The following is a 27,854-nucleotide window of genomic DNA, read 5'->3' as shown; positions in this document are numbered from 1 at the left end:
ATTCAAGTCTGTGTTCTTTTTACTTACAAAGATCTTTGTTTAACCTCTCTGTGTGATTATTATGAGTGACCATCACTCCCTTAAGCCTTTGCTTTGCTAAGTTGAACAGGTCATGCTTCTTTAGTCAGACTTCCCATGCTATGATTTGTCTTAACAGGTCTCTCTATACCATTCCTGCTTTGAATTAGTTTTTCAGAAGGATGGACACCTTTATTTGCATACCGCATTCTAAAAGTTTTCTACCCAGTGAATTCTGCAGTGGATATTTCTTGTGTCTCTTGGAAATCTCTCTCGAGATGGATCCTAAGATCAAATTTATCTCCTTTTTGCAGTCCCATTATTTTGATGGCTTATAGTCATCCTCTGAACAACTAATGTAACCAGATCTTTCTCTGTCATCTGCAGTTAATGAGCTCTCAGCTTACTGCAGACACTCCTGTTATTAGTATTTAAATGAATGACCTTGCACTCAGTACTATTACATTCCTTCCATTTATACTATTCTGTCATCACAGTCATATAATTCTTCCTGTATGATATCCTCATCCTCCTTTGTATTGGCAATACTTTCTACTTTTGCTACCTCAGTAAATTTCATCAGCATAAATGTATTTTCTGTACCAAGGTCAGTAATGAAAATATTAAATAAACTGAGGCTGAGGACTGATTCTTGGAGCACTTCATTAATATCTTCTCTTTTGACAAAACCTTTATCATCTCTTTAGCTTGCCCCTTAACCTAAAAAGAATCCTCTTCAGTTACTTTCTATATAATCTCTATTTCATTTTACTAATATGCATTCAGAAAAGGCTACAATCAACAAACCCTAGATATGCAGGACTAGCTAGAAAGACTAATTCCTGTTGCAAACAGCTTTCTGTATGTCCAAAAGGATGTCTGAAACCATGGAAGTGATGGAGGTTATGTGCATTTTTAAAGAACAGACACCTCACATGTTCTAGCTACCTAAAAAGGCTAAAGCCCAGGATAGGATGAGCTTTTCACCAGAGGTATCTGGACTGTCCTGATAGGACAAAACAATTTCATCAGCTAGCCTGATTTCCCTTGAGGGACCTGGGAACAGACAGCAGGAGGGACTCTCCTGTCAGTGGAGTCTTATTTCCAGCTACCATTTCTCCCTGGGTCTTATTTCCTCACAGTCCCATTCACAAGCCCAAGTGTATGATCAGAAGGGTCAAGGTGCCCACAGAAAATACAGGGATCAGGACCAGTCCACCTCTACCAGAGGTCCTCATTCTACCCAGGTCAGAAGAGTCCATAAAAAAGAGGGAAATTTGGAAGCAAGTTGCAGGAATAGTCCTGCTAGCAGAAATTTTGTTTGTTACCCTCTTTTCCAGGATTAGTAACTGCAGACATGTAACTCACTAGGTGTGTCTATACACCTATATTTCCTGCAGTCGCAGAAGTATGGCATACATGTGTGCTGTGTGCGCCTACAGACTTGGCAAACTCAAGTGACAAGAAAGCATAACAGCGGCTGCTCGACTTGTCACAACAATAAACTATGTAGCTACCTAACCTGAAAGGCTGAGTACTGCTTCTGCAAAAGAAAATTTCTTTTGATGCATGGTAAAAATTAATACTTGCTCAGACTGCATCTAGAATAAAGTGCTCAATGTGAAATATTAGTACAATACTTTATTCTTTCCCTCCCTAAATATATCCCACTCAAATAATGTTCTCATGAACCTAATTGCTAGCATCACTTCAAAGAACAGCTTTGTAAAATGAGGCTACTTCTCTTTCTTAGCCCCCAAATTATGATAGCATCAATCCATTTCTATGTGATTCTTGTTTATTCATTTTAATTGAAAAAAACAAAGTAGGGATTTTATGAAGTTTTTATACTATTATACCATATATGTATCCCAAACATAGAAATCTAAATTTGGAGCTGTGTCCACAGTTCATTTTACATATCAAGTGAAAGTTTGTTCAGTATTTGTGTTACTGGGGTACAAAACATAAAACACACATGCTTAATTCCTTGTCATTTCTTTCTTTTTTATTCATGACAGGTAAACACAACTTTTTTTTCCAGTTTTTGAAGCCTTCAAATGAACTTCAGATTTGGCCGAATAGTGAGTTGATCAATGTATGTATAATAACCCAGTCATTTCAAATCCATTTTCTAAATAGTATTATAATATCTATACCACCAGGTGTTTCCAAATTTTGCAAAGAGGAAAACTGGGGTAATTCTTGTATCTTCAATTTGTGTTTCAGTAAATTGTGACTTTTAATCTAATTTAAAGGAATTGCAGGCAGGTGTCAGTCAATACAAGTCCTGTACTCAGAAGACTTGAGTTCAACCTCTGGCTTTCTTTTGCAATTGCTATGTTGCTTCGAAAAAGTTGAACAATATCAACTGTGCTATCCTTTTTCTTCATAAGGATGTGTTTACACTGTCAACTGTCATAAAAGTTGTAGCATACCAGCGTTAGAGTCTAGAACAAGAATATTGCATTCACAGCTAAGTGTTTTAGTTCCTGTTGTAATTACAACACAAAATACTTATATTTGAAAATAGAAGGTCTTTGTAGTAACGAATATCCAAATCACAGAATCACAGATGTTCCAGTTCCTCTTTTTATTATCTAAAGAGAACAGCAGAAAAGCAAATGCTTCCCTATTCAGACTTGTTTTCCTTTAAATAAACTGTATCTCTTTCCATATTTATCTTTAACATGGTTCATAATTACATGCTCCTCAACCAGGGATTTAATGTTCAGATATATCATATTACATATTATGTATTATGCATGAAAACTGGTTCATTTTTTAACTTCAAATAATGATCACCAAGCTGGTTCATTATTCATCAGAGAAAAATGAACTCTGTTCGTATTCTCAGTTACAGTAAATTCTTGCCCTGATCATACACACAGAAGTCCATTGTCTAGAGAAATGTCTGATCAAATATGACCAAGCAAAGGAATTTTCTGGAGAATCAGCCTTTTGCAGGAGAGTTCTGTTCTTTCAGTTATCATGTCGAATTATACATTTTCAGCTGTTCTTGACTTTCCCGGTTACAAAACTAACATAAGAAACACACACCAAAAGTGAAGTGATGTTGTGATACTGTCATCATTCAACTTGCAACTGGAAATCAAACATCACAGGAGTACTGCCCTGCTAACCACCAGGGTCTGAAACCCAAAGATGACAATTAAATGACAGCTCTGTCAGCTTGTTAACTAGTAAGAGCAACTAATGCACTAATTCCTGGTTCCATCTAATTTCTTCTGTTTATCTGGCTACCATATATAAATTCCTACACAAAATTGTCCAAATTCTCCCTTTAAAAACAATGAACTAATGTCAGTGTAAAAACACAAGAAATATTGGGGCTGAAGGACAAATGATAAACAGATTTTTTTGCAGGATTAGATTATGAGGCATTTTCTCTTAAATATAGATGCTAACATCAGCCTTGGCTGATAGAGAAGGAGAAGCTAAGAAAAGCAATTGTATCTTTCAGGAGTTAATTCCTCAGAATGGCTTTCTAGAATCTTTGTGGTTTCCACAATTTAGCTTTATCTTGCAGCAAGAAGCTTGACTGCCTGCAGAACAGATTAAGCAGCCACTGCAGTTGCCTGTGAGTTCTTAAGTCTTTTATTCAACCTATGTAAATGCCATTCACAGAAAATCATAAAGTTTAGCTCCAGAACCAATCATAACCTATACATTACAGACACCAAGAAGCTTAACATAGCCTTCTCTATTACCTGCCATCTACTAAGGACTTCAAGTCTTGCATTGCTCTATACAGACAACAACATGAAACATGCAGCAGAGGCTTTGGGATAAGACAGAGCCTGCCTGGTGGCCTTAAACAGCAGGAATTTGCTCGCAGATCCTGCTGCACAGGAGCTTAAAATTAGTGAGAAGTGTATATTAAGAGAATTAGAAACTCGTTTTATCTGTCCTTTTCACTTACTTCTGTTCAAATCTGAGACGAAGACCATGCTTGTGAGAGGAACTTACACACAAATAGCTATATATTTTAGAATAATACTTCCCTTTATGTCTATTTACCTTTCCAAAAGAGAAAAACAGAGTAAAAAAAGAAGTTTTCCTTCATTTCACAGTTACGAAAATATTTACTCCAGATGCATGAAGCTTGCATCTTCTGGCTCCTTGCAGCCAGAAAGGTCTGCTCTCAAAATAGAGAAGGTTTATCAGACATTGGGCTGTTAGAGTGTTAGAGCTGAGCTATTGGGGCATTTTTCACAGCTTTTGAGTGCTGCAGCTATGTAAAAGTGGACAACAGTTCTTCTCCTGACCCAAAGTATTGTACACTGTATGCTGTGAAGACCTTTCCTAGAGTAAAAGGTAAATAGCAAACGCTCACACCCAATCCATTTGAAGTATTTAGAGCATGCAAGAGAGCTGTACACTGCCCTTTTCAGCCTCAAACTGCTATACTGTGTAAAATAATGAAAACAAACCTTCATCTGGAACCTGTATGACATTCAAAACAGCAGTGGCAGTGAGAGCAGAGGACACCTCCAGCTACAGAAAACAGACCTGAGGAGTTCTCAGTTTGTGCATTTCATTGTTAGTTCTCTGCAAGTGAAAGCCACAATTTCCTACCTAGCACCTTTATTCTATTGAAGAAAAACAAAGAAAATATTTGCTCACCAGTTTTATTTTTGAGGAGTCTATTATTTCCTCAATAGCTACCGACTGTTCTTTCTCCTTCATTTTTCTCTTTCCTTAAACTTGGAAATGATAAGAGGGAGTGCTAGACAGAAGTTTTTATGCTTAAGTGAACTTTGATTCTTCCTTGGACTTTAAGACTAATCTAGTGTAGAATGTGATTGGCAAAGCATTTTCATTGGTGTTATGCAGCCTTTTCAAGTTACCCAACCTAAGCAAATGAGGTTGTTAATGTTTACTCTGGCCATTTCTCTAAAATGGTTTTGAACTTTAGCAGATTTTATAAACTTTTAAAGGTTGCCAAATGACATTAGTATTCACTAAATAAAAAATACTCATGATTATGCAGCAGGGGGCTGCCTAGATCACCAAAACTATAACATATGCACCTCTAATGGAAACCTGGTTTTACTTCATGATTGAATAATTACAGCAATTATTGAATAAAATACTTCAGAGGATACCCACTTGATTTTTTTTTTTTCTGTGTGTTTTCTGGGAATGGGACAGACAGCAGTTTTTGTAATCCATCCAGATGGTAACCATCAGTATTTGACAAATAATTAATACAAATAGAAATTATTAATGCCATTATGAGAAACTGTGACCTCAAAGACCTTTTAATAGCAGTGAGATTTCGCAGACAGACTGCACTGTGCTTTTATCAATAAATAGTGTCTCCATAAAATCAAATGCAGAGTTAAGAGATGTAATCAGAATTTTATACCAGCTGTAGTTAACAGAAGCACAACAATTAAAGAAGGAAAACATCTCTCTTGTCCTGACCTAACCTCTAGTCCGTGCCTGTACAACGTTTTTTCAAATGCCAAAGTAGCTGACCAAGTACAAGTGAGCCACAGGGCAACTGAGGATTTTCTCCATAAAAAGTTTCCCTTCAAGAGGGACAGAAGTGGTGCAATCCCATTGGAATTCACTCCAAAGTGGACTGGAAGCAGACTGTAGCTCCCAATCTTAGTGCAACAATGTGCTATGAGTCCATGAAATGAAGAGATGGGAGCAAAACAGCGAAGCCTCGCTGCGTCCCTCAAGAGGTGACCCTCCACTAGGCAGTGCTTCTGCACAGCCCTCCCTGTCCTCCTGCCATTCCCCATGCCTGGCTGTCCCACCGACTCAGCACCGACATCCAAGAGTGGGAAAATCCCTTGCCCTCCAGCATCCCCAGGAGCTTTTGCTTCCCCTCTTTGCTGGCGAATCCCCCCTCTTCCAGTCAGTTACAGAAGCCTTTTCATTATTTCGCTAAAGGCCCCCTCATCTTACAGGCAGCCACTCAAGTTCTTGGAGCGGGAGCAAAGCAGATGTGAAAGCTGAGAAGAATCTATCTACACCTTTCCTTGTTACAGTGCTTGGCAACACGGAGCTCCTCAGTGTGCAGAAGAAAACAGTGGTTGCCTTGAATTCAGGGTTGTATGGGGATGGCCCAGAAAATGAACAAACCATGACAGGTAATTCATTCATTCATTCTTTCTTTCTACACTTATTCAAAACCAGTAGTTCTATAAAGGGCAAACTGGTGCTGTTCTGTTCCTACCTACACCACACAACCAGAAGCTTGTTAGCAAAGGGACTTGTGGGATCTGCTGCCCCTTAGCTGTTGTTTCTAATCATAACAAATAATAATAGATTATTATCCAATACAATGTTTTAATGTCACATAATTATTCTCTGATTATCTAACGATTAAAACAAGTTTCAATTGAGCTGCAGTACCATTTCATTAAAATGACAAAAACAGCAATAATTTTCTTTTTTTTTTTTTTAATTCCTGACATATAAACACCACATATGTCAAGTCAGATTCAGAGAAGGATTGAAGGAATTTGGTTAGATTCACAGACACACAAAGTTTCCAGCAACAGATTCATTGCTTACGACAGCTCTAAATCTCTGCAGTGATGTGAACTTCAAAGCACCAATGACACCATAACGATTTCAGCACGCAGTTAGAGCTGGAGCTATTGGAAGAATTACTGTTTCTTCAAATCTTTAAGTATTACTTTCCTTTAAATGGAATGAACAATTTCAGAAAATATTTTGCAGATTTTTTTTTTTTAAATAACTTGTTTTAACAGCTATTTGTTCCAGTTTTGTCTGGGACAACCAAGGGTATTCTATTCCCTGAGAATAATTCTTCAGATCACACTTATGGTACTTTTATCCACACATAATAATAAAATATGTGCTTTCTATTGGTCAGACACCATTGCTTTCAGGAAACATTCCTGCTGGCAAGCTCACTCAGGGGAAGAATTAAATAAAATATTATTAAATATTATTAATAAGTCAACATATAAATGTTTTTTCTTGGCTCTCTTTACTACTGGACATCGTCAAAAATCAATGAAAAGATTTTCTGTTTTCCAGGTTTTCAATGAAAACTTTTCCATTTCTCCCAAGCAATCCAAAAGGAACTGCTCCATTTTGTGTAGCCATTCAATACCTACTACTCCAGCAACATTCAGCCCACCTGATTCAAAACATCACCAGTTAGGTCACTACAGGGGATTTTTTGAGGTCCAGTTTTCTGGTAGTGCTCTGCCCCAAGCACTGCTCTGCACCACTCCTTAGCTCTCACCACCAACCACCTAATTGCTACAGGCTTCTTCGAGAATATATCTGAAAACTCTTGTTTTCTTCTGCACCAGAACAAGATACAACTTAGAAGTTGGGAGCACTGATGAAATTAAATTATTTTTCAGCCTGGCCCAGCAAGAGTGGTGCAAGAGAAGGCAAGTACCCTTGCAGAATATTAATATCCTCTCATTTTATTCTGACTCCAAGCCATTCAAACTCCTAATGCTTTTGATGTAAGTTTTAGTGGACTGCATGTCAAACAGAAGACATTATCCCAGTAGCTCTACAGTAATTATCTAGGCTACAGCAGTTATTTCTGAATGGAAGTACTGGTAAAATGACAGACATTTTCATAGCAATCACTGTTGTGCTTGCTAAGTTACTGGCCTTTCTGCTGAGTCCTAGGGCTGTATACATGGATTAACGAAACAAAACAACATTTAGTAACAAGTAGAGCTTCACCAGGTCACACACTGTCAAATCCAAAGCAGAGAGATGCTATTTTTTAACTCTGTTGTTTTCTGGTTCTCTTCACTGTAATTAATGCTCTCCACATGTCCCTTGATACAACATGTTTCTTAAACTTCCCTTTTTTAGACGTTAAAAGGAATGCAGACCATGGCTTTTTAGAACTTGCTCCGAGCTTTTAAAGATGATATCATATATGTTTTACATTAACAAACCTCCATATCTACATTTCCTATGTTCTCAACATTTGGAAGATAATAAGTTTTAAATTCACTATGGAATGTTTAATAGACTGTGAGGATTTTGAATATGAATGAAAGTCTGATAAAATTGGAAAAAGTTTAGTTTTCAAATGTCTTTCACCAAATCTGACATTATTTATCTTATACTCATATATTCTTTGTTGCATTTTTTTAATGATTCCTATAAGGTCAGGAAGAAACCTGTTGTTCCTAGTATAACACTGAGAGAAGATCTGGATTTCTTACAATATAGATAAATATGATGCTGTCTATTAGTGAAGAGTTTAATAAGATTAAATTATTATGACATGAAAAATAACTTTAAATTAGTGCCATCTTCAGGTTTTCTTTATTAAATCCTACCTTCTCCATGACGAACAAACCGCTTTTATCAAGTGATAGTTCATAAGAATAGTTATTATTTTATTTCAGTTATGTTTTCTGGAGACAGATACAACTGAGTTTAGAAATACTTTCAGAAAAATCAATAACTTGCATATAGGGAGGACCTAGTCTTATATTTTAACTCAACTTCTGAAAAATATCTATGAAAGGCAGGTTTCTACCATTAGGGTGCTGTTAAGAGCAACAGAAACACAGCCAGACAATTCCCTACTTTGAGCAATTAAGTTGCTACCTGAAACCAGAGAGTTTTATAAAATTATGAATTTGAGGCCAAACACAATAAAAGCCAGACAATCCCCTCATCAGAAGCTGAAATAATTTTAATGAGAGATAGAGGGTTGTTCTCATTTTCACTTCTCTGATTCTACTAATATATGTCTGTAATTCATTAATTCAGGGTCAGACAATGAGCCTCTAAGCAATTATTCACATGAGTGGTCTCATAGAATTCAATGTCCTCATTTAATGTGCCATTAAAACGGTGCATGGGTGCATCTAACTAAAGCAAACATTAATTTAATGCAACACACAACAGGTAGCACTGCAAAGTCTCTAATTTCAGCCATTATCTATTGAGTAAAATGAAAAAAGAAAATGGCTTCATGATTTTGGCTTGTTCAAGAAAAGATTTCGCAGAAAAAATGCCAAACCTTATACCATTTCAGAAAAACAGGAGACTGAGATTTTTTAAGAATTTTAGAGAGACTACTTTGCATGCTTTGGACAAATTCAAGACAATACCAAGATGGGAAAAAACTAAGCTGCAATCCTAAAAATATTTAAGCATTACATTGGAGAAGTGTAAGGAGGAAGCAAACACCAAATCTGCCAGGCACATGGGCAATTCAGCCTCAGTTGTGATCTTAGTTTGTGCTGAGGACAGCCACCATAGCCAGGTACCTTGTGGAGTAGTGCATAAGAAGTAATATGAATCTCTTTTTAAGTTTAGCAAAAGTCCCATTCCTCTTCTCATGGGAATGACATGTTCTGTCATTCCTGATCACATCTCCTAGTCCAACTCTGTTATAAAATATACACTTTTGACTCAGATTAACAAAAAGTCATTAAGTTTATTGTGATGATGAAAAGCTGGATTAGATTCAGAATATATTTTCTACCCGGCTCTCTATCTTTCTCTGTTGCACAGCTTATGACCAAAATTTTGCAGACAGGTTTAGCAGGTTGCCATAAAACAATGAGTCACAAGCTAAACACCTGAAACCACCTCCATCTGCCCATTTCTTTCATATCTTTGCCAAAAGAGTAGACAGAAGAGGCAAAGTTGCTGCTTGATTGCTTCCACACTGGCACAGTTCACACACCCTGTTGAAAGTAGGCTTCATTTTGCCATAGTACTGCAGAGAGATTTGGAAATACACACTATTCCCTGGCTTACCTAGCAACCTGGTGATTTCTCCAGCACAAACAAAACCCTAATTACCGTTATGTATGTGGCCCACAGGTATTGCAGGAGTCTCATATCTTTGCGAGTAAAATACCCGCTAGGCCTAAAAGTCATTGCATATTTCCTTGCTTGTCAGGAATAGGGTATTCAATACATTTTAGAAAAATATGTCCTTCATGGCTGTAGATAAAGGCTAATGAGGCTGGAATTAGCATAGATTAACATCATTCAGTTTTAAAAGGTGTTGAGGGAGTGTGAGTCTAAGCCCAAACCCAGAATTCATGCTTCTCATCACCATCCCACGGTACCACACTTGAAAGGATCCTCCCCTACTTCGTGTTAATTTGAGCCAAAATATTAATTCACTCCCCAGGGAGCATTTATTTGCTATGTCCTGTGCTGAGATATATATAAATCAGACTGACTGTATTAGTTCTGTAGCTGGCATGGAAGTTCCAGGTGTTCACTATTCATTGTGAATAGTTCACCAGGTGACCTATTCATTGTGATTAGTACTAGATTAGTACTAATTGTGATTAGTACTAATTGTGATGAGTACTAGACTATGCAGTGAGCAACACAGAGGCATAGAGATCTCCTAATGTATTTTTGTAGTCAGTGATGCTCTGTAGTCAGAAAAAGATGTTCCTCCAGTGGGTTATTAAGAGTAAGCACCTGACTCTATATTCTGAAATGAACTTTGTAGACTGCCAAAGCCTGTGGAAAACCTGCCTTCACGAGGATGAAGTTTGCTTCTATCAGTACCCATTTTGGGGCTCTGAGGACAAAATATGTGGAAAAGGGTTCCCAAGATATGTCGGGGTTGAGAGGACAAAGGATATTCCATCTGTATAGTGTGTTGCATTACAGTTATTTGATAGGTGTTATTTTCACAAATAACAATGGTCTATGAGTTAGTGTGTCCAGAAGAGGTCCATTCTTCCTCTTCAAATGTGTAACATATATGGAAACGTAAGTAGCCTTCATTAATCCTCTGTCATTTCCTTACAAAAAGACATTACAAAATTATAATTGTTTGTTACAATTATTCCTATAAAGCATTTCACTTCACTTGAAAAGTGATATTTCTTATCTTTGTCCTTGAAATTATTCAACTAAGTGAAATTTGCCTTTACAAACATTAAGAAATGAAGCCCACCCTTCCTTCAGCATGAGACCCAGGAGAAGCTACTGCACTGTAGAAACTACTACATGAAGAAGATTTGACTTTTTTAGATGAGGTGAAAGGAAAGGATCTTTAAGCAAAACTTTAAAAGGCCTTCTATGATCTACAGACTCCTCATATTCAAATGCTATTCAGACCACTTTAAACAGTTGTATCGTGCCACATTGGAACACCTTCCTGTAATATTTCTTGATAAAAAGACAAGCAGCAGAAGAGAAAGGAGAATAATCCACTGACAGTACTGCTTCAGCCTGTGGAGTGTGATGCGTCCTTGAATCACTCAATGAAATTCTTTATTATAAGCAGCAAGATGAAATTCTACAAAATACTTACAGTTCTTTGCATTAGTAGAGGTGTTTCAGAACAACCTATCCCTTCATCATTAAAGCTTGATTCCATATTAATTATGTCTTCAATCACCTCTTCCATCTAATAAAACAATATTTTAAGATCAATCATTATAAATAATAATGCAAACAATGTTTTTTCTGAAAATGCAGGGGAAATAATCTTATTTATTATATTACTAACTTAATTTCAGAATTTTATATCTTAAAATTCAAATAATTCAAGCATTTTTAAACAATATTCACATTTCTTGTGAAAACAGTTCTTGTGGTTTAGCAAGTTACTTCTTTCCTCCCAAACACCAACCCATTCCCCTTTTCTAACCCCTTATTGCAACACCAGGAACAGATGACAGGAATGCATTGCTAAGTTGTAACTGCGATCTGTCACCTTCTTCAAATGTGTAATATCCACAGTGTGTTGTTGCATTTGTGCAGGAAGGCTGAAGGGAACCTGTGGTTCTGCCAAGAGCGTGAGTCACTCAAGATTTGGGGTTACACACTGCTCTCAAGATTCCACAGGCAGAGGTTCACGTTTTGTTTGGCAGTACACTGGATATTTCTCCAGCCAGCCTTCTGGTTCCATTTTTGTCCTTGTCTGAATCAAGAACTGCTGAAGCAGGTGGAATAGCTAATTAATTATTTGGGGTGAAACAGTAAATACAGCAGATATGTAGACATACATAATTTGGACAAGGTACAGCATTGGTTTTCAATAATAATTGTGGTTTGGATGCCTTCACAAAATAATATTAGAAAAGATCTCATGATGAACCTGTCCCTTTAAACTACTGTCTGTAGCAGCAGTTGACTCATACTCTAAGACTTTTCAAACAGTTCATGAAAGCTGTCAAAACTGTAGCTGAAGGAAATGCAGGGTATCTTATGCAATGAAAGGAGATACCACACAGGCCAGGGACCCCTCAATACAGACTTTTAGGCCATGAGGCCCAGCACAGCTCATACATGGACTCCTTTCTCTCTCCAAAAGCCAGATATGTGCTGTCTGAGGAGTTGTGCCCAGACTTATTTAACAAAGTGCTTTCTGAGCCAAAAGGATGCCAGGAAATGCCAGCAATTAGACAGCGTGGATAACCACAGTTCAGTGCACCAACCTGTGTGCTGGCTCTGTATTATTTATGAATATACCTACAGCTTACACTGAACCACAGGGCACATCTGCAACCAGGAAATTACACTGTGCCAGTCACCTCTCTGAGGCTCTGGGATGGGGTTATTTAAATTATTGGAGTGATACCTACAAGGACTTTGGCCTGTGCCAACTGTCACTCTCCCAGTGATCACCAAGCACAGCTCAGGAGAGTGGTTTACAAGCAGCCATCTGGCTCTCCAGGACAGAGAGTACTACAAGGGTGGGCACCAGTTGTTCCTGGCCAGATACCCGAAGTTGTTGAGAACAGTTCCAGCCTGCTGCACTTGCCAGCACAGGGGTGACCAGAGACCTCCACAAAGGCCGTCTAAAACAATGTTTGCAGAATAGAGATTCCAGTAACCCATGAACCTGACAGAAAATGTCTGTTATCAATACAGAAGGAACGAAGGGGCCCCAGATAAGCTCTCCAGGAAGGGTCATGTTATTTTTTTCAGTTCCTTCGTGCTTAGCTGCATAACATTCAAATGCTCAGATGGGTCACAGTGTGTTTGTAAGATCCCTCTGTTCTGTTAAAGCCCAAGATATGATACAGCATTATCATTTCCCATTTCTGTAGGAACTCCCCTTTTACCCAGTAAGCAGTGTCTCTCTATTGAAGGCCATAATGATCTACATCTCACACTGGCTGAGAATCTGACATTGTATAATCGCTGTACCTCTATTAAAATAGATGGTGGCACTAAAGTTAGCATATCTGTGCCAATTTACCCAAGATAACCCATATATAAATATATCAGCTAACTAAAAATGAATGAGCAATTCTTTCAGTTACATTTTAAGGTAATCAGTATTTAACTTTGTTATGCAGCTAGAATAATACTTTCAGACAGAAATAACTTGTCTGAAAAAAGAAAGTTTTGCATTGCAAAGTACATAGTCAAAAAATGTACAACCGTCTATGACACTTGGATAAAAAGATGCAGCAGTACCTTTTAACTGACAGAAATTTAGAAGGCTGATCATACAACAAGCTATTCAGAGGCATTCAAGGCAATCACCCATGTAATCCAAAAGGATTTAGGGAGCAAGTGCTGCAACTGAAGTCCCCATGAAAGTAAAGAAAGTAATTTCTTGCCCACTACCAATACCACGTGGGTCATGCAACATCTTTCTAGAAGTAAACAATGTGCATTTCCCCATTTCGTTCACGAGCCAGACCCTACCGCATTTTCATGTTCTCCTCCAAGGGCCAGCAGCTTGGTAACAGGGCTTTCTGGTGTGCCAATGTCGCTGACAGGAGGCATGTGTCCGTTTCTTAAAATGGAGGTCACTCCTGTGGGCTGGATGGTGTGGGAGTGGGCAAGGGACAGTGTCTGGCTGGACACCTTGGTATCAAGGGTCAAGTACTGCTTCACCTGGTGCCTCTGGCTTTGCTGTAGGTGGTATCTAGACTGATTTTCCAAGTGTGTTTGTACCTGGGAAGGAATGGAAATAGTTGTTGAAGTTTCAAGTTATTGGTACCAATATTTGCCCATAGGTTCACTTAAATTCAAAACAATAGATTCCAGCTTTAATACCACTTGGATAGAATTATTATTAACCTTAAACCTTTTCTTTTCAGTTTTGTGCCATTATACATTTCTTATTTGTGTATTAATTTCCACTAACACAGATGAATAAACCTTCTGAATAATTATCAAAGAAAAATAGAATTACAAAAAATAAACATGATCCCAAGAAAAGACCAGAAGCATGCTACACATTTTTCTCATTTAAGAATGATCTGTGTTGAATTCACTGATCATTACAATCAAATCTGCAAGCATATGTGTAGTCTAAAATTAATATCACAGTGTATTTACTCTTTTGTAACTCAAGGAGTAAATAAATGTATAAAGAAAAACATAATCCAATCAACTTCAAGTAATATCAATAGCAGCAGACTTTCACTCATACTAAATCCACATTTGGCTCACCTTGTAATAAGTACAGTCAGTTAAATGAGACATTGCTGTACTTTTGGGGAAAAAAAAAAAAAAAAAAGAGTCCAAGGTATATTCCTGGATGATTGTTCACTACCCTCAGACTGCACAGCCTTCTTCAAGTGCCTCTTGGGGACAGATCACTTTTGGAGTTGGTAGGACTTTATAAACTGAATGGTCATGCCAAAATGGCTAATTGAATAAGACTTTGGGCCATCCCTTGATTACAGAGATTTACAGTTGCTACTTCAAACAGCTCCCATTTCAGATCAAGGTCACATTCCTGCAATTTAACTACCAGAGGAATACAGCATACACAAACCTTACTGTCATTTCAGCCCTGTGGCTTTCTTCTCTTCCTATGGCATGACTGGTCACAAATTTCTTGTAATGAATTTTTCTCAAGTGGCCTCTGTGTAAGCATGATTAGTATTTGTTTAATAATAACAATACTCACTTCACAGCCATTTTTTTTTCAAAAAAAAACCCCCAGTCATTTAAACTTCCTTTTAATTCCTCTAACATATATAAGCAGATATAAATATCCCATAAAAGGGGTTTGTATTTAAATTAACTATATTTTTGTACAATATTGCAATACCTACATTATTTTTTAATCATACTATGGTGTCTGGAACTATTTTAATTATGTTTCATTAAACTAATTTTCTAGTCATAGGAAAAACATTAAGCCATGCATTAATTAATATGATTTTAATTATTTTGATATAAGCCTTAAAGTTATTAAATAATATTCTATTAAAATATTGAAATAATATCTTACATATATTATTTAAATTTTCCTCTGTTTTATGTTAAGAAGGTATACATCCCATGTAAGGTTTTAAAAAATACACATGTATTTGGGAATTACTTAAATCACATTATTGCTTGTCTTAACTGAGATCTTTGTGTTATTTTTAGAAAGTGTGTAACATACTGTTAATTTAAGCTCTGGTTATCATGTATAATGATACATGTAAAGCCATCACAAATCATTCAGATTCTTATGCATATATTCAGTCTTTCAGCTTCAACAAGACTCAAACTCATATTGAAAGTTAGACACCCAAGCAGTTTCTTAAGTTAGACTCCAAACATGAAATCTACTGCATCTACAGGATTGGCCTTGGGCAAAATGCAATGTGCTGAAGGAAATTAAACACATCCCACTGTATAGTCAGAGCAGAGATTTTCTCTGCACCCTTGTTTCCTGCTGCTGTTTCTGAAGTACCCATGGGCACGTGGTGCTTGTGCTGGGCTCTGGGGTCACTGAATGAATCCACACAAAGTGATCACTACCCAGACCCTCACACCACCTAAACTGATAAAGATCTATTTCCAGCAGTGCAGAGCACTGCAATCAACAGCTTTGAAAGCACAGTTTCTTCACATGGCATAAATGGGATTGAGATCAATGCACAGGCCAGAAATGCATCTACTGCATTTCACCCCAACTACTTTTTTCTCTTAAACGAAACTGGTGAAGACTCTGTAATGAAAAATGAATTGTTATCTTAAAAATTCTACAGACCTACCTAGGCATAATATCCAGAATATCAAATATGTTCAAATCAAATGGGAAACATGAGTAATTTTCAGTGTCCAAAGTCTACATTGCTTTAAAATTTGTTTTTAATAAGGAACTTCAATCAGGAAATGGGTTTTGCCACAAGATGATTGCTGAAAAGTCAATGGTTTGCTTTTTGCTTTCTCTCAGCTTCAGACTGCCAGTGGCAGACCAAAACTTCTGTGCCGCCCAATTTCCTAGTGAACTCCCACAGGGCCACCCCACTGGGCAGGGCAAGACAATCAGCTAACTCCTGACTAAGCGAAACTTTATCAGGAGTGTTTATTTTGTGTGATATTCATGGAGTGTTTATATCCTGTCAGTACTGTCTGGGACATCTACAAACAGGAAAAGAATTTAAAGCTGTGCTGATGGGATCTGTTGCTATGGTTTTGCAAACCTCTCCTTCCCCTTTACTGTGCCACTTGCTGTCAATATGAAGTAGAAGCATTGAGTTTAAAAAGTGATCTATGCCCTGATTTTCAAAAAGTACATAAAGTTGCAATAACTGATCATCTTTATATATTTAAATAAGTCTTAGAAGTGAATATTAATAATAAGAAGTAAAATACCTTTGAAAGTCAAAGCACTATGCAAAGACAAAACAGAACTGGAATCTTAATTTTATAATCATACTGCTAACGTATAATAAATGTGGGGGGGGGAGGAAGTCATGCTATGCTGAAGGAGTATTAAGACTGTAACTCAAGCTCTTGGAAATTAGAAAAAACTGTTAAAAATGTTCATGCAACATGCGTGAAATAGAAGCAGAAACTCAAAACCTTATAATTTTATGACACTAGTTAGTCCACTGTCAAGTACCAAATAAGATCGGTTTATTTTCCACTGGGATGCTGGATGAGTTCTATTATCTTATATCAGTAGTATTAAGCTAAGTTTCAGTTTAGGTTTTCTGAAAATTTGAGATGAAATAAAGTCTTTTAAATAACTATCACCATAATTACAAACATTATACATTTTGACCTTCTTTTTAACGGTGTAAAAAGAGTGGCTAAGCCCTGTCACATTGCCCAGAATGGTCATGGAATCTCCATCCTTGCAGGTTTTCAAAACTTGAGTGGACAAGGCCCTGAGCACCTGAGGAAGCAAAATGAATCTGGAAATAGCCAGTGAAATTTGAATTGGTAGTCTAAATAATGAAACATATTGAGCCTGGGGGAAAAAAAATTGTATCAGGTTAGATGTTCGGTGAAATAAATGCAAAGAGAAAAATAATTGAAAGATCACTCCCATACATAAGTAATGTCACAAGTAAAACAGCCCAGATGGACAAGCACTTAGCTCCTTAAAGACTTTGTCTTAGATCCACCAGATAAGGTCCTTCCACAAAACAAACAAACAAACAAACACAAACAAACAAACAACAAAACAAAACAAAAAATTCTCAAGTAGAAGCATCCTTATTTTGCCCAATAATCCCAGTATGGTACCCTCCAGCAGTGTTGGGAGATTAATTTTCTAATTCCTCACTTTCTGAGGAGTTTCCATAATCTGTGAGAACATTTTGTCAGAGAGTACGTGAAATTTTAACGTGAGGGTCTCAGAATCTCTCCAGTCTAGGAGTGAGTCACGCCATATAAAAAGTCATTAAAGCTGCTTTAGACCAGGGACCTGCAATGTTGTAGTTGACAGTCTTTACTGCCACAACAGTCAGAATATAAAGTTACCTTCTTTTTTTTTTTTTCCTCTCTCTGGGTCAACGCATGTTTAATCATTTGTTTAAAGCAGAACAGCTTTACTGGAAGACCCTGCAATGGTTTTCAGGGCAGAGCATCCGGGAAGCTGGCAGCTTCGTGCAACTGGGTTCTTGTCTCTGGCACAAATTAAGCAGTGTGACTTGATAAAGCGTATCTTCTACATCTCAGCAGAACACCTATTAAATGTCTCTCTGCCTCCTGTTTTTTTGTGAAATGGATGACAAATGCATGATTTGCTCATTGGCATGTGAAATTTTCAGGAATCCCTAACAAAAATGGGCACCCAGTGACCACTTGATGATCCAGACCCTGACACAGACAAGCCTCAGACATAGCCCAGGGTGACCTGACCCTTCTGGCCAAGTGCTCCTAAAGTTACATAGGTTCTTAAGACTATTGGGTATGCAAGGTGTAACAAGGTGAAAAATTTGTGTAGATGAAGTGATGATTCTCTTCCCACACATTCTCTTGCAGCTGATGTGGCCATGTACTTCAAATGATAGTTATTTCTCATTATTCAAGGAGTGGAGGACAGCATAAAGTTCAACAGTAAATAAATTATCCGCTTCCTCTGAGGCACTGCTTTTGTCAGTTATCTGGCTTCCCTAATCACCATGAAATTAAAATCTGTTCAGAACCAGAAACATCATGCAGGGAACCAGAAGCATCCAGTGCAAACTCAAATATTGTAATTTCACCAGAACAAAGCTAGAACAGAAATGAACATTCCGAGATGGAATTTGTAATCCAGAAATGATCCCAGTATGCATGTAACTGACAGTACCTATTTCTATTTTATGTCTCAGAGACAAGCCGTTTCTGAGAACAAGAACGTAACAGCCTTTCAAAATTACAGATGTACATTTAAACTTCTTCAATTGCTCTTTCTAAGTTGAGCACACATCATCATTTTGTAAAACTGTGGTAAAGTTGTGTAACATCTTTTCCCACATTCACACTAATTTTACTTTCATTTCTAATACATTGCTCAATAGCATAACTATGCCTTCAGTAGTTTACTTATGTAAATATTTTCCTTCCACATTTGCTGATGAGATTTTTTTTTTTCATTAGTAAAAGAATACCTAGCATGTCAAAAGTAAGAAAGGTGGGGAGGGGACCTTTAGAGGACTTACAGCAGGTGTGAACAATCTCAATGACATTCCAGCAAGTAGCTGTGCTACATCTTGTATTGGTATTCTACTAAGGGCAAGCAGGTGACACCTATACTCCCAGGCTGCTTAGTCCAACATCAGTCCTGGGACAAATAATAGGAAAGCTGAAAGGACATTCAATTAATAAATTATTAAAAGATAGGAATATAATTAATGCTAGTCAACACAGTTCTGAGCAAAATAAGCCTTGTCAAACAAATCTACTTCTGTTCTTTGATGAGATTTCGAGTTAGGTTGCCAAAGGTAACGATGTAGGTATAATACATGTCAACTTTTGTGTGCCTTTTGACTTAGTATCATTCAATATTCTAATTAAAAATACAGCACTACACAATATCAATAAAGGATGTTTTAACTGGATTAAGAATTAGCTAACGAACATGCATAAGAAAGTAATCAGCAAAGGCTCAGCATCAGAAAGAGGGACTCTTCAGTCTTGCACTACACAACAGTTCCACCAGTGATTTGGGACTAATGAAAAATAAAACCAACCAAGAAAAATAAATACTTTTTATAGTGAGCACATTGAAAGAAAGTGTGTTCCCAGGCAGTCAAATACACATCTGAATATGCTGGAGGAAGAAATACAGGATGCCACAATTGAGAAAACTGAATGGAGAAAACACTGGAAGCAATGAGTCTGCAAAGAATTTGGGGTCATTATAAACCCAGCAGGAGTGTCCAGGTGATACTATAGCAAGACGAGGAAAATGGCATAAATGAAGTAGCAAATAGGAGCCTGGCTTTATTCTGCTTTTATTTATGGCACAGGAGATGTCAATAATGGAATGGTAAAAATGTTTCTACCCTTAAGATTTTTAAAACACTGTTTGAAAATTAAAAAGATGCAGAAAACTATAGAAGTAACTGACGACAGAGAAAAGTGTGTTTCAATTAAAGTTTAAAGAAACTTGGCTATGTTCTTGTTGTCAAATTGAAATTTGTGGAAGATGCTGGTGTGACAGGATCTTTGAGCCAGCACAGAAAGCATGGCAAGAGCCACTGGCCACAGGCTGATGTTACACAAGCTCATATCAGAAATTATGTGAATAAACAGTGAAATACTCAAAAGCAAATGATCTAACTGTTGTTTTCTTCAAACTAAGGGTTGATGACTTTCTGGAAGATATGCATTAGCCAAAGCCAAGATATACTTCTATCAAACAAAGCCTAGACTCACAGATGAATAGTAGGATAATAACTGAATGGAATACAAAAGCTTGTGATTTTAGAGGAATTACAATGAGTGGTCTAACAGCCCTTTCTGTGTTTAAATTTTATGGATTTTTGGATCTGACAAATGTCTATTATAACACCAATATTTTCTTTTATGAAAAATTCATTCAGAATTTAATAAATATTTATATCTCTGCTACAAAATAATATGCTTAATTATGGTTATAGTATACTGGACAGAACTCAGTAGACTTAACTACAGTTTGCCATTTATGCTGGATGTCAGTTTGTTCCAGTGTTTTTAATAGCTTTTGAAGTAAAATGTCTCATCTTGATGGGATCACCTCATTTATCTTTGGTCCTGAACACACCTCTCTGAAACTGTTTGAGTTATGGGACTTCATGTTCTTTTCAGTCACTGTACCAGAAAATAAGCATCTAATTATGAACTTTTAAATTATTAAAATGTTCTGTAAGTACCCAAAAAGTCTAATTTCATTTTAAGATAAGAAACACAGTTACAACACAGACTATTTTAGCTCTATTTCTGAGGATTTTCAAATGGATTTTAGGGGTTAGATAACAAGCTTTTTTAGTGATGAAATAATCCTTTTTAACTTCTATTACAAATGAACATCAGTTGTTTGTTTGTCCTGCTCTTTCTATTAAACTTTTTGAGAAAAGCACATTTGTGAAATTATTTCATAATAAAATGAAATTTCAATTTAACTTAGCAATTATACACTTCCATTCTATCTTAAAAACTATCACCAAATAATGTAGCTGTTCACTTTCATGTTTAGTTTATAGAAGTGTGTGTGATTATGTCAATTAATTACTTAAGCTAAACACAGTAATTAATTTTTAAATGTGAATATTTTTATTATTGGAACTTTGATCTGACTAGATGAGACCTTCTCCATTAATATGCATGAAGAGAGAATACAAAGCAAAAGACATCGAGTCTGGCAAGTCACAGCTGTGTTTAGTTGATGCCTTACAGAAGTTTTCAAGTTAAGAACAAATTCTCATGTGACTCTAATGCACTATTTTTTTTTTCTTATGTAACCTTTGACATCATATTCATCAGGAACTTGTGAATGTTCTTTCATGGGTGAAGAGACTGAAGAAGAAACTTTTTAAAGTTCTTCGGCAAAGGCCATGTCTTCAACAATGACTGCTGCTTCTGTATTTTGGTATCCCAATGTCTAAAAATAGCTGATAGTTATAAATGTGGGGTAGGATTGGAGCATCGGAAATTCTCCATCATGCTGTCAACCATTATGAAAAGCAAAAGGAATGTGAGAGCAAAAGAACTGCAGAATAGACTTTGCAGAAACCCGTGCTGGGTAAGGAAACTCTGCACAGCACAGGCAGCAGAATGACATTTCTCTCAGGGACAGAAAACCAGCAGAGCTCTCAGGGCTGTGGCTATTAGAGGCCCAATCTTACAGCTAGACATTTCTTGTCAAATCGCTGTGCAGATGCAGGGATTTTGATAGAATTTCCCCATTGTGGTATTCTCTAGCACTCACTGAGCATTGATGGAGCTCCGTCCTTTCAGGTATTCCTCGGTGCTAACCTCCTTAAACAATCAGAAATGAGTTGGGGGAAGCCAACTACCTCCACCAAGCAGGTACGGAGACATTATCAAAGCAAGCACTGCCATTTCCACGGGCATACTTGACACACTCTTGGCTTCTTAATTGAACTCCTGCAGTTAAGATACACAAAGCTCTGATGGCTCCTTATCCTTCACCAGCTTGTCTTCTGAAGAAAGGATCCCTAAGGTCTTAAGGCCAGCTTGTCATGTTTTAAAATAACAATGAATCTCAATGACTTTGTGGTCTTCGCTGGCAGAAAAGCCACAAGTTTTCAACATTACACTATAAAAACAGTCTATAAGGTTAAGCAAAGCAAACTACAGGAAGTATTTTTACAAAACTATCCTTTTGATTTAAGTTAGAATTTAAGCTGAAAAATCTAAACTGTGGGTATAACCAACCATTACAGTCAATAGACCACACAAGCATAACGATGGACCACAATCAAATTACAAAACACCAGCTAATATCCTTACTTTGACTCTGCAGTGACCCTTGCCATGCTCTCATTGATTCATGAGATCTGTGAATATAGTAAATCTTTACTGTTCCAGCTCCTCTTTACTGTTGGTGTTATTAAAGGACAGCGAATGTGACTCTTGCATTCAAATAACAGAAAAAAATTTTTGCACAGCTAGCTATGTTTAAAGAGATAGGTTCTGATACCTTTACTTAATTATTATCTTCAGAAGTCATTCAAATTAGGTCAGCTACTAAGTTTCTATTAAATGGAGAAGGAGGTATCACACCCATTCAAGGAAAACCAGTTTTGAATATGAAAAGCACAATCATCTGGTTTTTTAGACAAAAATTATGTGCTAATGAACTTCTACCAGTGCAGTTTGTTCGTTCTTTGTAGAACAAAATAGCAGCTTTAAAAGTTCTTCTATATTTGTCAAGTGTAACAAATAGCACAGATCCTTAAAAATTACAGACACAACAGCATGGGAAACATGAAACTAGAATGATGTATTTTATTCAGAGATTCAAGATTTTCTGACAAATATCATATATTAAACAAAATATAGGATTCATACAATGCAGATTGATACAGGAATAATTAAAATGCTTGCAGAGATGAAGGTTTGTATTGTAATGTCAGCATTTTAACTATTTAACTTCAGAAGAAATCACTCAGAAAATACAAAAGATGACTATATTATGAAGATACATAGAGTCTATTTTGTTATCCGTAGGTAAAGTCTGAAATATAGGTCTAATACTGGAGAGAACCAGTAGGTGTGTGTACTGTCTTTGTGTGTAGATGAGAAAGTCAGATGGCTGAACTTCAAAATGAATAAACCAAAAGAATGAAGATCACTAGTGTGATGGCTACTTTAGTAAATTCCTGAATAGTTTCAAAAGACTCTGATTTGTCCTTTGGTTTCTAGCTGTTTTCATGTGACAACTATAATTTTCTTCCTTGTACCTCACTTTAAAGGTTAAGAGAACTCTGAGAGATATCAGCCTTAAAAAGTATGAAGAGGGAGCATGAAGTAATAAGTTTGCCATTGTTTGCATTATTTGTGATGCAACGATGGTACTAATATCTGTCCTGTGCAGTTGCAGGTGACAATCCTAGAAGCTAGATCTGAAAAGTGTATTTTCCTGGTATGTAAGGATATGGATATGAAATATAATGTGGGAAAAAAGTACTGATTGTAAAATTCTAAGAGGAGATAATGGTACTTTGGAATTTGAGTATGCTGTTATTTCTGAGGGAGAGATATGTCTTTTTGTCCTTAGTTCTTCTTTTCATTGGGCAAGTAGCATGCATTCAGCATTTAGATTCATTTGGTCCATTTTGTGTTCAAATACGTTTTATGGCTGTAAGTAGCAACAGGTCTGACCATGTTCCATGCTTCAGGATACTCTTGGCATGCTGTTCCTGGGGTTAGCAAACATTACATTCAGTACTTGAACATCAGGTACAAATCAGTATATTCTTTCGGCAATGTACTTCCACTTACGTTCTGAGAGTAGTAACATTGGACTTACAGTGCAGCAGTTATGTGGTCCTTTAAATATTTTAATCATTTCATAGGATTTATGTTAGCCACTATCCTTACAAATAAGAGTTAAAGAGCCTAGTTATTAGTGAAAAACACCTAATATTACCAGATACTAATATAAATATAATTTTTAAATTAAAATTTTATTTTGAGGAGTCTCTTCTGAACTGTGGTTTTGCATGTCTGAGTCTGAAAATATATTTTTTAGCCTAACATCAATAAATATCTGCTAAAGAGAAGGGAAGCCAAAAATTGATTTGGAGAACACTTATGGAGTGCAAGGCTCCAAACATTTCTGTTTTGCTGTACTCTGCATTTGAGTGGAAATCTCACCAAAAATAGCATAATTTATACTTTCGGTCCTGAACTGAGCATGCAGTCTTTCCTTTTGACATGTATTTAAACATTTTTTTAATCTTAGTTCACAACATGTTCAATTTAGCAGTAATTCAATTAACAAAAAAAAAAAAAAAAAGAAAAAAAGAAAAAAAAAGAAAAATGAAAAAAAAAAGAGGAGAATATATTAATACCATATCTGATGTACAACAGATCAAAATTCAGTCCCTTTTATAATTACTTAAATTCTGAAAACAGCCTTTAAAAGCCTTTAGAACAGGAACTGCTGTTAAACCACCACAAACAGAATCAAAAGGCAGCCTACCAGAAATAAGCACATGTCCTTCAGTGTTAGAGCTGCACTTTGTAGCATTTACATTTCAATTTCAGTACACCAAATAGTTGTGCACTTAAACACTACAGAATAGGAGCTGGAGGAGTGATATTTGGGTAAGCGCAAACTACTCGACAATTTTCAGCCAATATCCACTAAATAAAAACATATTAAGTAATGAAAGATGATTGATTTTAGTGGGATTAATCAAGAGAAAATCTCACTTAGCTTAAATGAGAGTTCTTTGTGAATATGGAATTAAAGATTACGACTGGTAAGTCATTATAAAGAGCATTAATTATAAGCTGTGGTAGTACAGAACAAGTCCTTCAAATGCAATGGTCCTAATGTGGAGGAAATGTACAAGTTAAAAATAAGTTACATTAGAATTGCCTGGAAAAATGATAGTCATAGCTATGTATATGTGGGAAACCTTTTCCCCACACTTTTTTTCTTTTACTTGAACGTAACAACATTTAATAATGAAAACTGTATTTTAAAGAGTCTTCTGTATGTTGCCACAGAACATTCAGCAGGAAAACTTTAGTGTTTGTACTGCAACAAAGAGGTGTGCTGTGAATATTAACACTAAGACTTAGCAAGTGAGTTTATTAGTATTAACACATCTATTTAATTATCAAGAGAGGTAATTAGCATTTACGAGCATAATCAGTAGGCCATGCTATGGAAAGAAGGCAAACAGCAGTCTCTTAGGTCTGCCTTAAGAAGATGGCAGAAGATGCCATTTTGCACACATGCAAAATAAAACAACCAATTAGCCTGATTTTCACCACACAGGGTGCAGAAATGTTGGTTTTCCAGCAGAGTTACCTACCAGCAGAGGCTGGATTTCTATCTGTTTTATCACCTTTACAAAGCAGCATCGCCCCAGAGCCCAGATATCCAAACACAGCAGGGCAAACAAGAAGAGACTGGTACAAATCTGGCCATGAATAATGTATGTCATTGTTTGTGTATATCCTGTTGCTTTGAGGGAGATAAAGGAGAAGTTGTTCATGGGGGTATTTCCTTAACTCTGGCTGGAATTTCAGTTAAAGAAATGATACAGCACTTTTAAGGAAAGAAACTTCATATCTGTGTTTTAAATGTGTTATTAACTGAAGAATAGATGATAAAAGAAATCAATAGCATAACAATATGTCTATGTTAGCAGTTTCCTTCAATTGTTTTGTCAGTTTGTCATCATTGTTGCCATTCAAAAGGCCACAGATTCTAAACAGAAGCAGAACTCTTCCTTTTACAGACTTTTATTATTATAATCTAGAATAAGATAATTATCTTCAAGTTCACAGTTCCAGTTTATTCAGCACTGTTTGAAAGTAGTTTAACAACACAATTTACTGAGATTTACTTGGACTCATCACCTTTTCCTTAGCTGTATACAGAGCACATATGTAAGACAATTACATTTTGGTAACACCCCTATTATTCTCAGTCAAGTCTAGATTTATCCTTACATTGGTGTCCCTCAGGACCATCCCACGTAATTAATGGATGCTTGCCAGAGTGGGGAAGGCTTTCTTATGGAAAACTGACAGAAAGGACAGCATAGGTAAATCTGGTCTCAGACTGTATCTGTGCTGGTCTCTGAACTGTTTATTTGCCTTGTTCCTGCTTTGACCCCATCTGTACAAGTGCACAGCTGACTGCTATAACAGGATGGTCTCCATAAAGGGTCGTGCTATCCTGACCTAAAGATTACAAAATCCTGTTACTTGAAGTGAAGAATTCCTCATGTCCCTTCCCATGGCTGGATCTCCAGCAGAAGAATTTAGCTTGTCACACTAATTCATGAGTCTCCAGCTCGTCTAAATTTAACCCACATTTTCAATTTCTGAAGCAAGATTTACATGTCAACTACTAAAGTTTCATTTCCAAAGGTACACTTTACATTATTGTAGCTTTTTCTCTCTTTAGAAAAATTTATAGTGCAGTTGAGTGGAAATTTACATTTGACAAGGCAAGTGAAAAGGTCCTTTTCAATTATATCACCAACCCCCTTTTCTGCATGAAGGTCTCCATAAACCTTCAATGAGAGACTAAGCATAGCAATATCAGCAAAGAATACCCAAGTCACGTGAGATTTGCAGACAGAATTATCCTCCTATTTGCTGGAAAGTTTTGAGGAAATACGCAGAGTAGTGGGAAGAGCAGGAATTGCTGACTCGAGGTGAACAGGTGCAAAATGAGAACTGTGTTTAACTTGATTATGAAAGAGGAAAACACTGTGACTAAGGAAAATTAGAAAAGTTAGACCAGCTGGCTGATAATGTATGTAGAAAAAAATAGGCCCGGATAAAAGCTGTCAGAAAACTGAGTGATGGAAAGAACATTAATTTCAGTTTCAACTTAGAAGATATTTTAAGTATTCCGAGACAGAATACTTGAAAGAAAAAATGAAGACCTTCATCAAGAAAACAGGTAGAATAAAACTGTGAAAGAAAAGAAAGATGGGTCGGTCATAATGAAAACTGAACAACTTTAAAAGAAGAAAAGGAAAATCAAGATAAAGCAATTAAACAAGGTGAGAGGTAGACAAAACAAAAACAACCAAACAACACCGGAACATAAGAATAATAATAAATTTATACCCTATTCCAGTTTCCTAGTGGATAGTTTACTTAGGTGTCAAGCCTGAAACTGGACTGGCAATAGGCAGAATGAAACAGTACTGTTACAATAAACATAAAGGACTGGAGATCCTAGTGACTCAGCCAGAAAGCCCCTTGCCAGCATGGGCTGGGGATCATACAAAAGACTACCAGCAAAACAAGAAACACTGCTAATCCCCACCAGACTTTTGATCATTTTATGGATCCAAAGTAGACCTGGTTGTTTTGTTGCTAGGGTTTTCTTCAAGTTGGCAAAATTTGGATGAGACTGTGAATAGGCAGGCAAATTATTTAAAGCTTTAACTGCTTCATTAAAGCAAATCCCTGTCTATCCCCCCGTATAGACAAGACAGTACCAGCAGTACAGTTACACTGCCAAAGGATGTACACAGAAGCTTATTTGAAATAGATTTTATGTCAAAGTGTGCAAGGTGTGTGTCCACTGTGCAAAAACTACCATGGATGGGAGGGGAAAGGTGTCTCATGGAAGAGCAGCCCTGAGTGACAGCTAATTTGGTTACTAACTGTACTTCGAATTCTGAGAAGTGAAGGACCAGGAGATTTTTTGTTTAGTTGTTTGTTATTTTTTGTCTAAGAATACAGTAAAAGCCACAGAAAACTCCATAGTAAACATTTATTCTCCTGATCCCAGTACACAATCTCAATTTCAGTGTACTGGGTGTGCAGTAGTCCCAGCATTTAGACTTCAATAATAACAAGTGTTTGTTACAAGAGAAATGAACATGGCTATCAGTTTCCTAAACCTACCTTTAAAGCCCACCATCTGAGAGGTTTGATATAAGATACTCTGGGATTCCCTTGATGTGACAGATATAGAAAAAATCTTTGCATAGAGGCAAGACAAGTTAAAA

The 27,854-nt window shown here is 36.7% G+C and overlaps 1 protein-coding gene across 4 annotated transcripts in view; it reads right to left on the bottom strand.

Moving 5' to 3' along the window:
* Positions 1–27,854, bottom strand: part of TFEC (transcription factor EC) — a 135,951-nt gene that overhangs the window by 23,559 nt on the left and 84,538 nt on the right. For all 4 annotated transcript variants that reach the window (XM_082043530.1, XM_082043531.1, XM_082043532.1 and 1 more), the window contains 2 exons: positions 13,666–13,917; positions 11,315–11,410 (listed from right to left, as the gene is read on the bottom strand). In XM_082043530.1, the coding sequence (XP_081899656.1) occupies positions 11,315–11,410; positions 13,666–13,917 (348 nt within the window). The remainder of the gene's footprint in view (positions 1–11,314; positions 11,411–13,665; positions 13,918–27,854) is intronic.

Source organism: Streptopelia decaocto (genome assembly GCF_964273445.1).
Source record: "Streptopelia decaocto genome assembly, chromosome: 1".
Taxonomy (NCBI): Eukaryota; Metazoa; Chordata; class Aves; order Columbiformes; family Columbidae; genus Streptopelia; species Streptopelia decaocto.
This window is presented reverse-complemented; position numbering and strand designations above follow the sequence as displayed.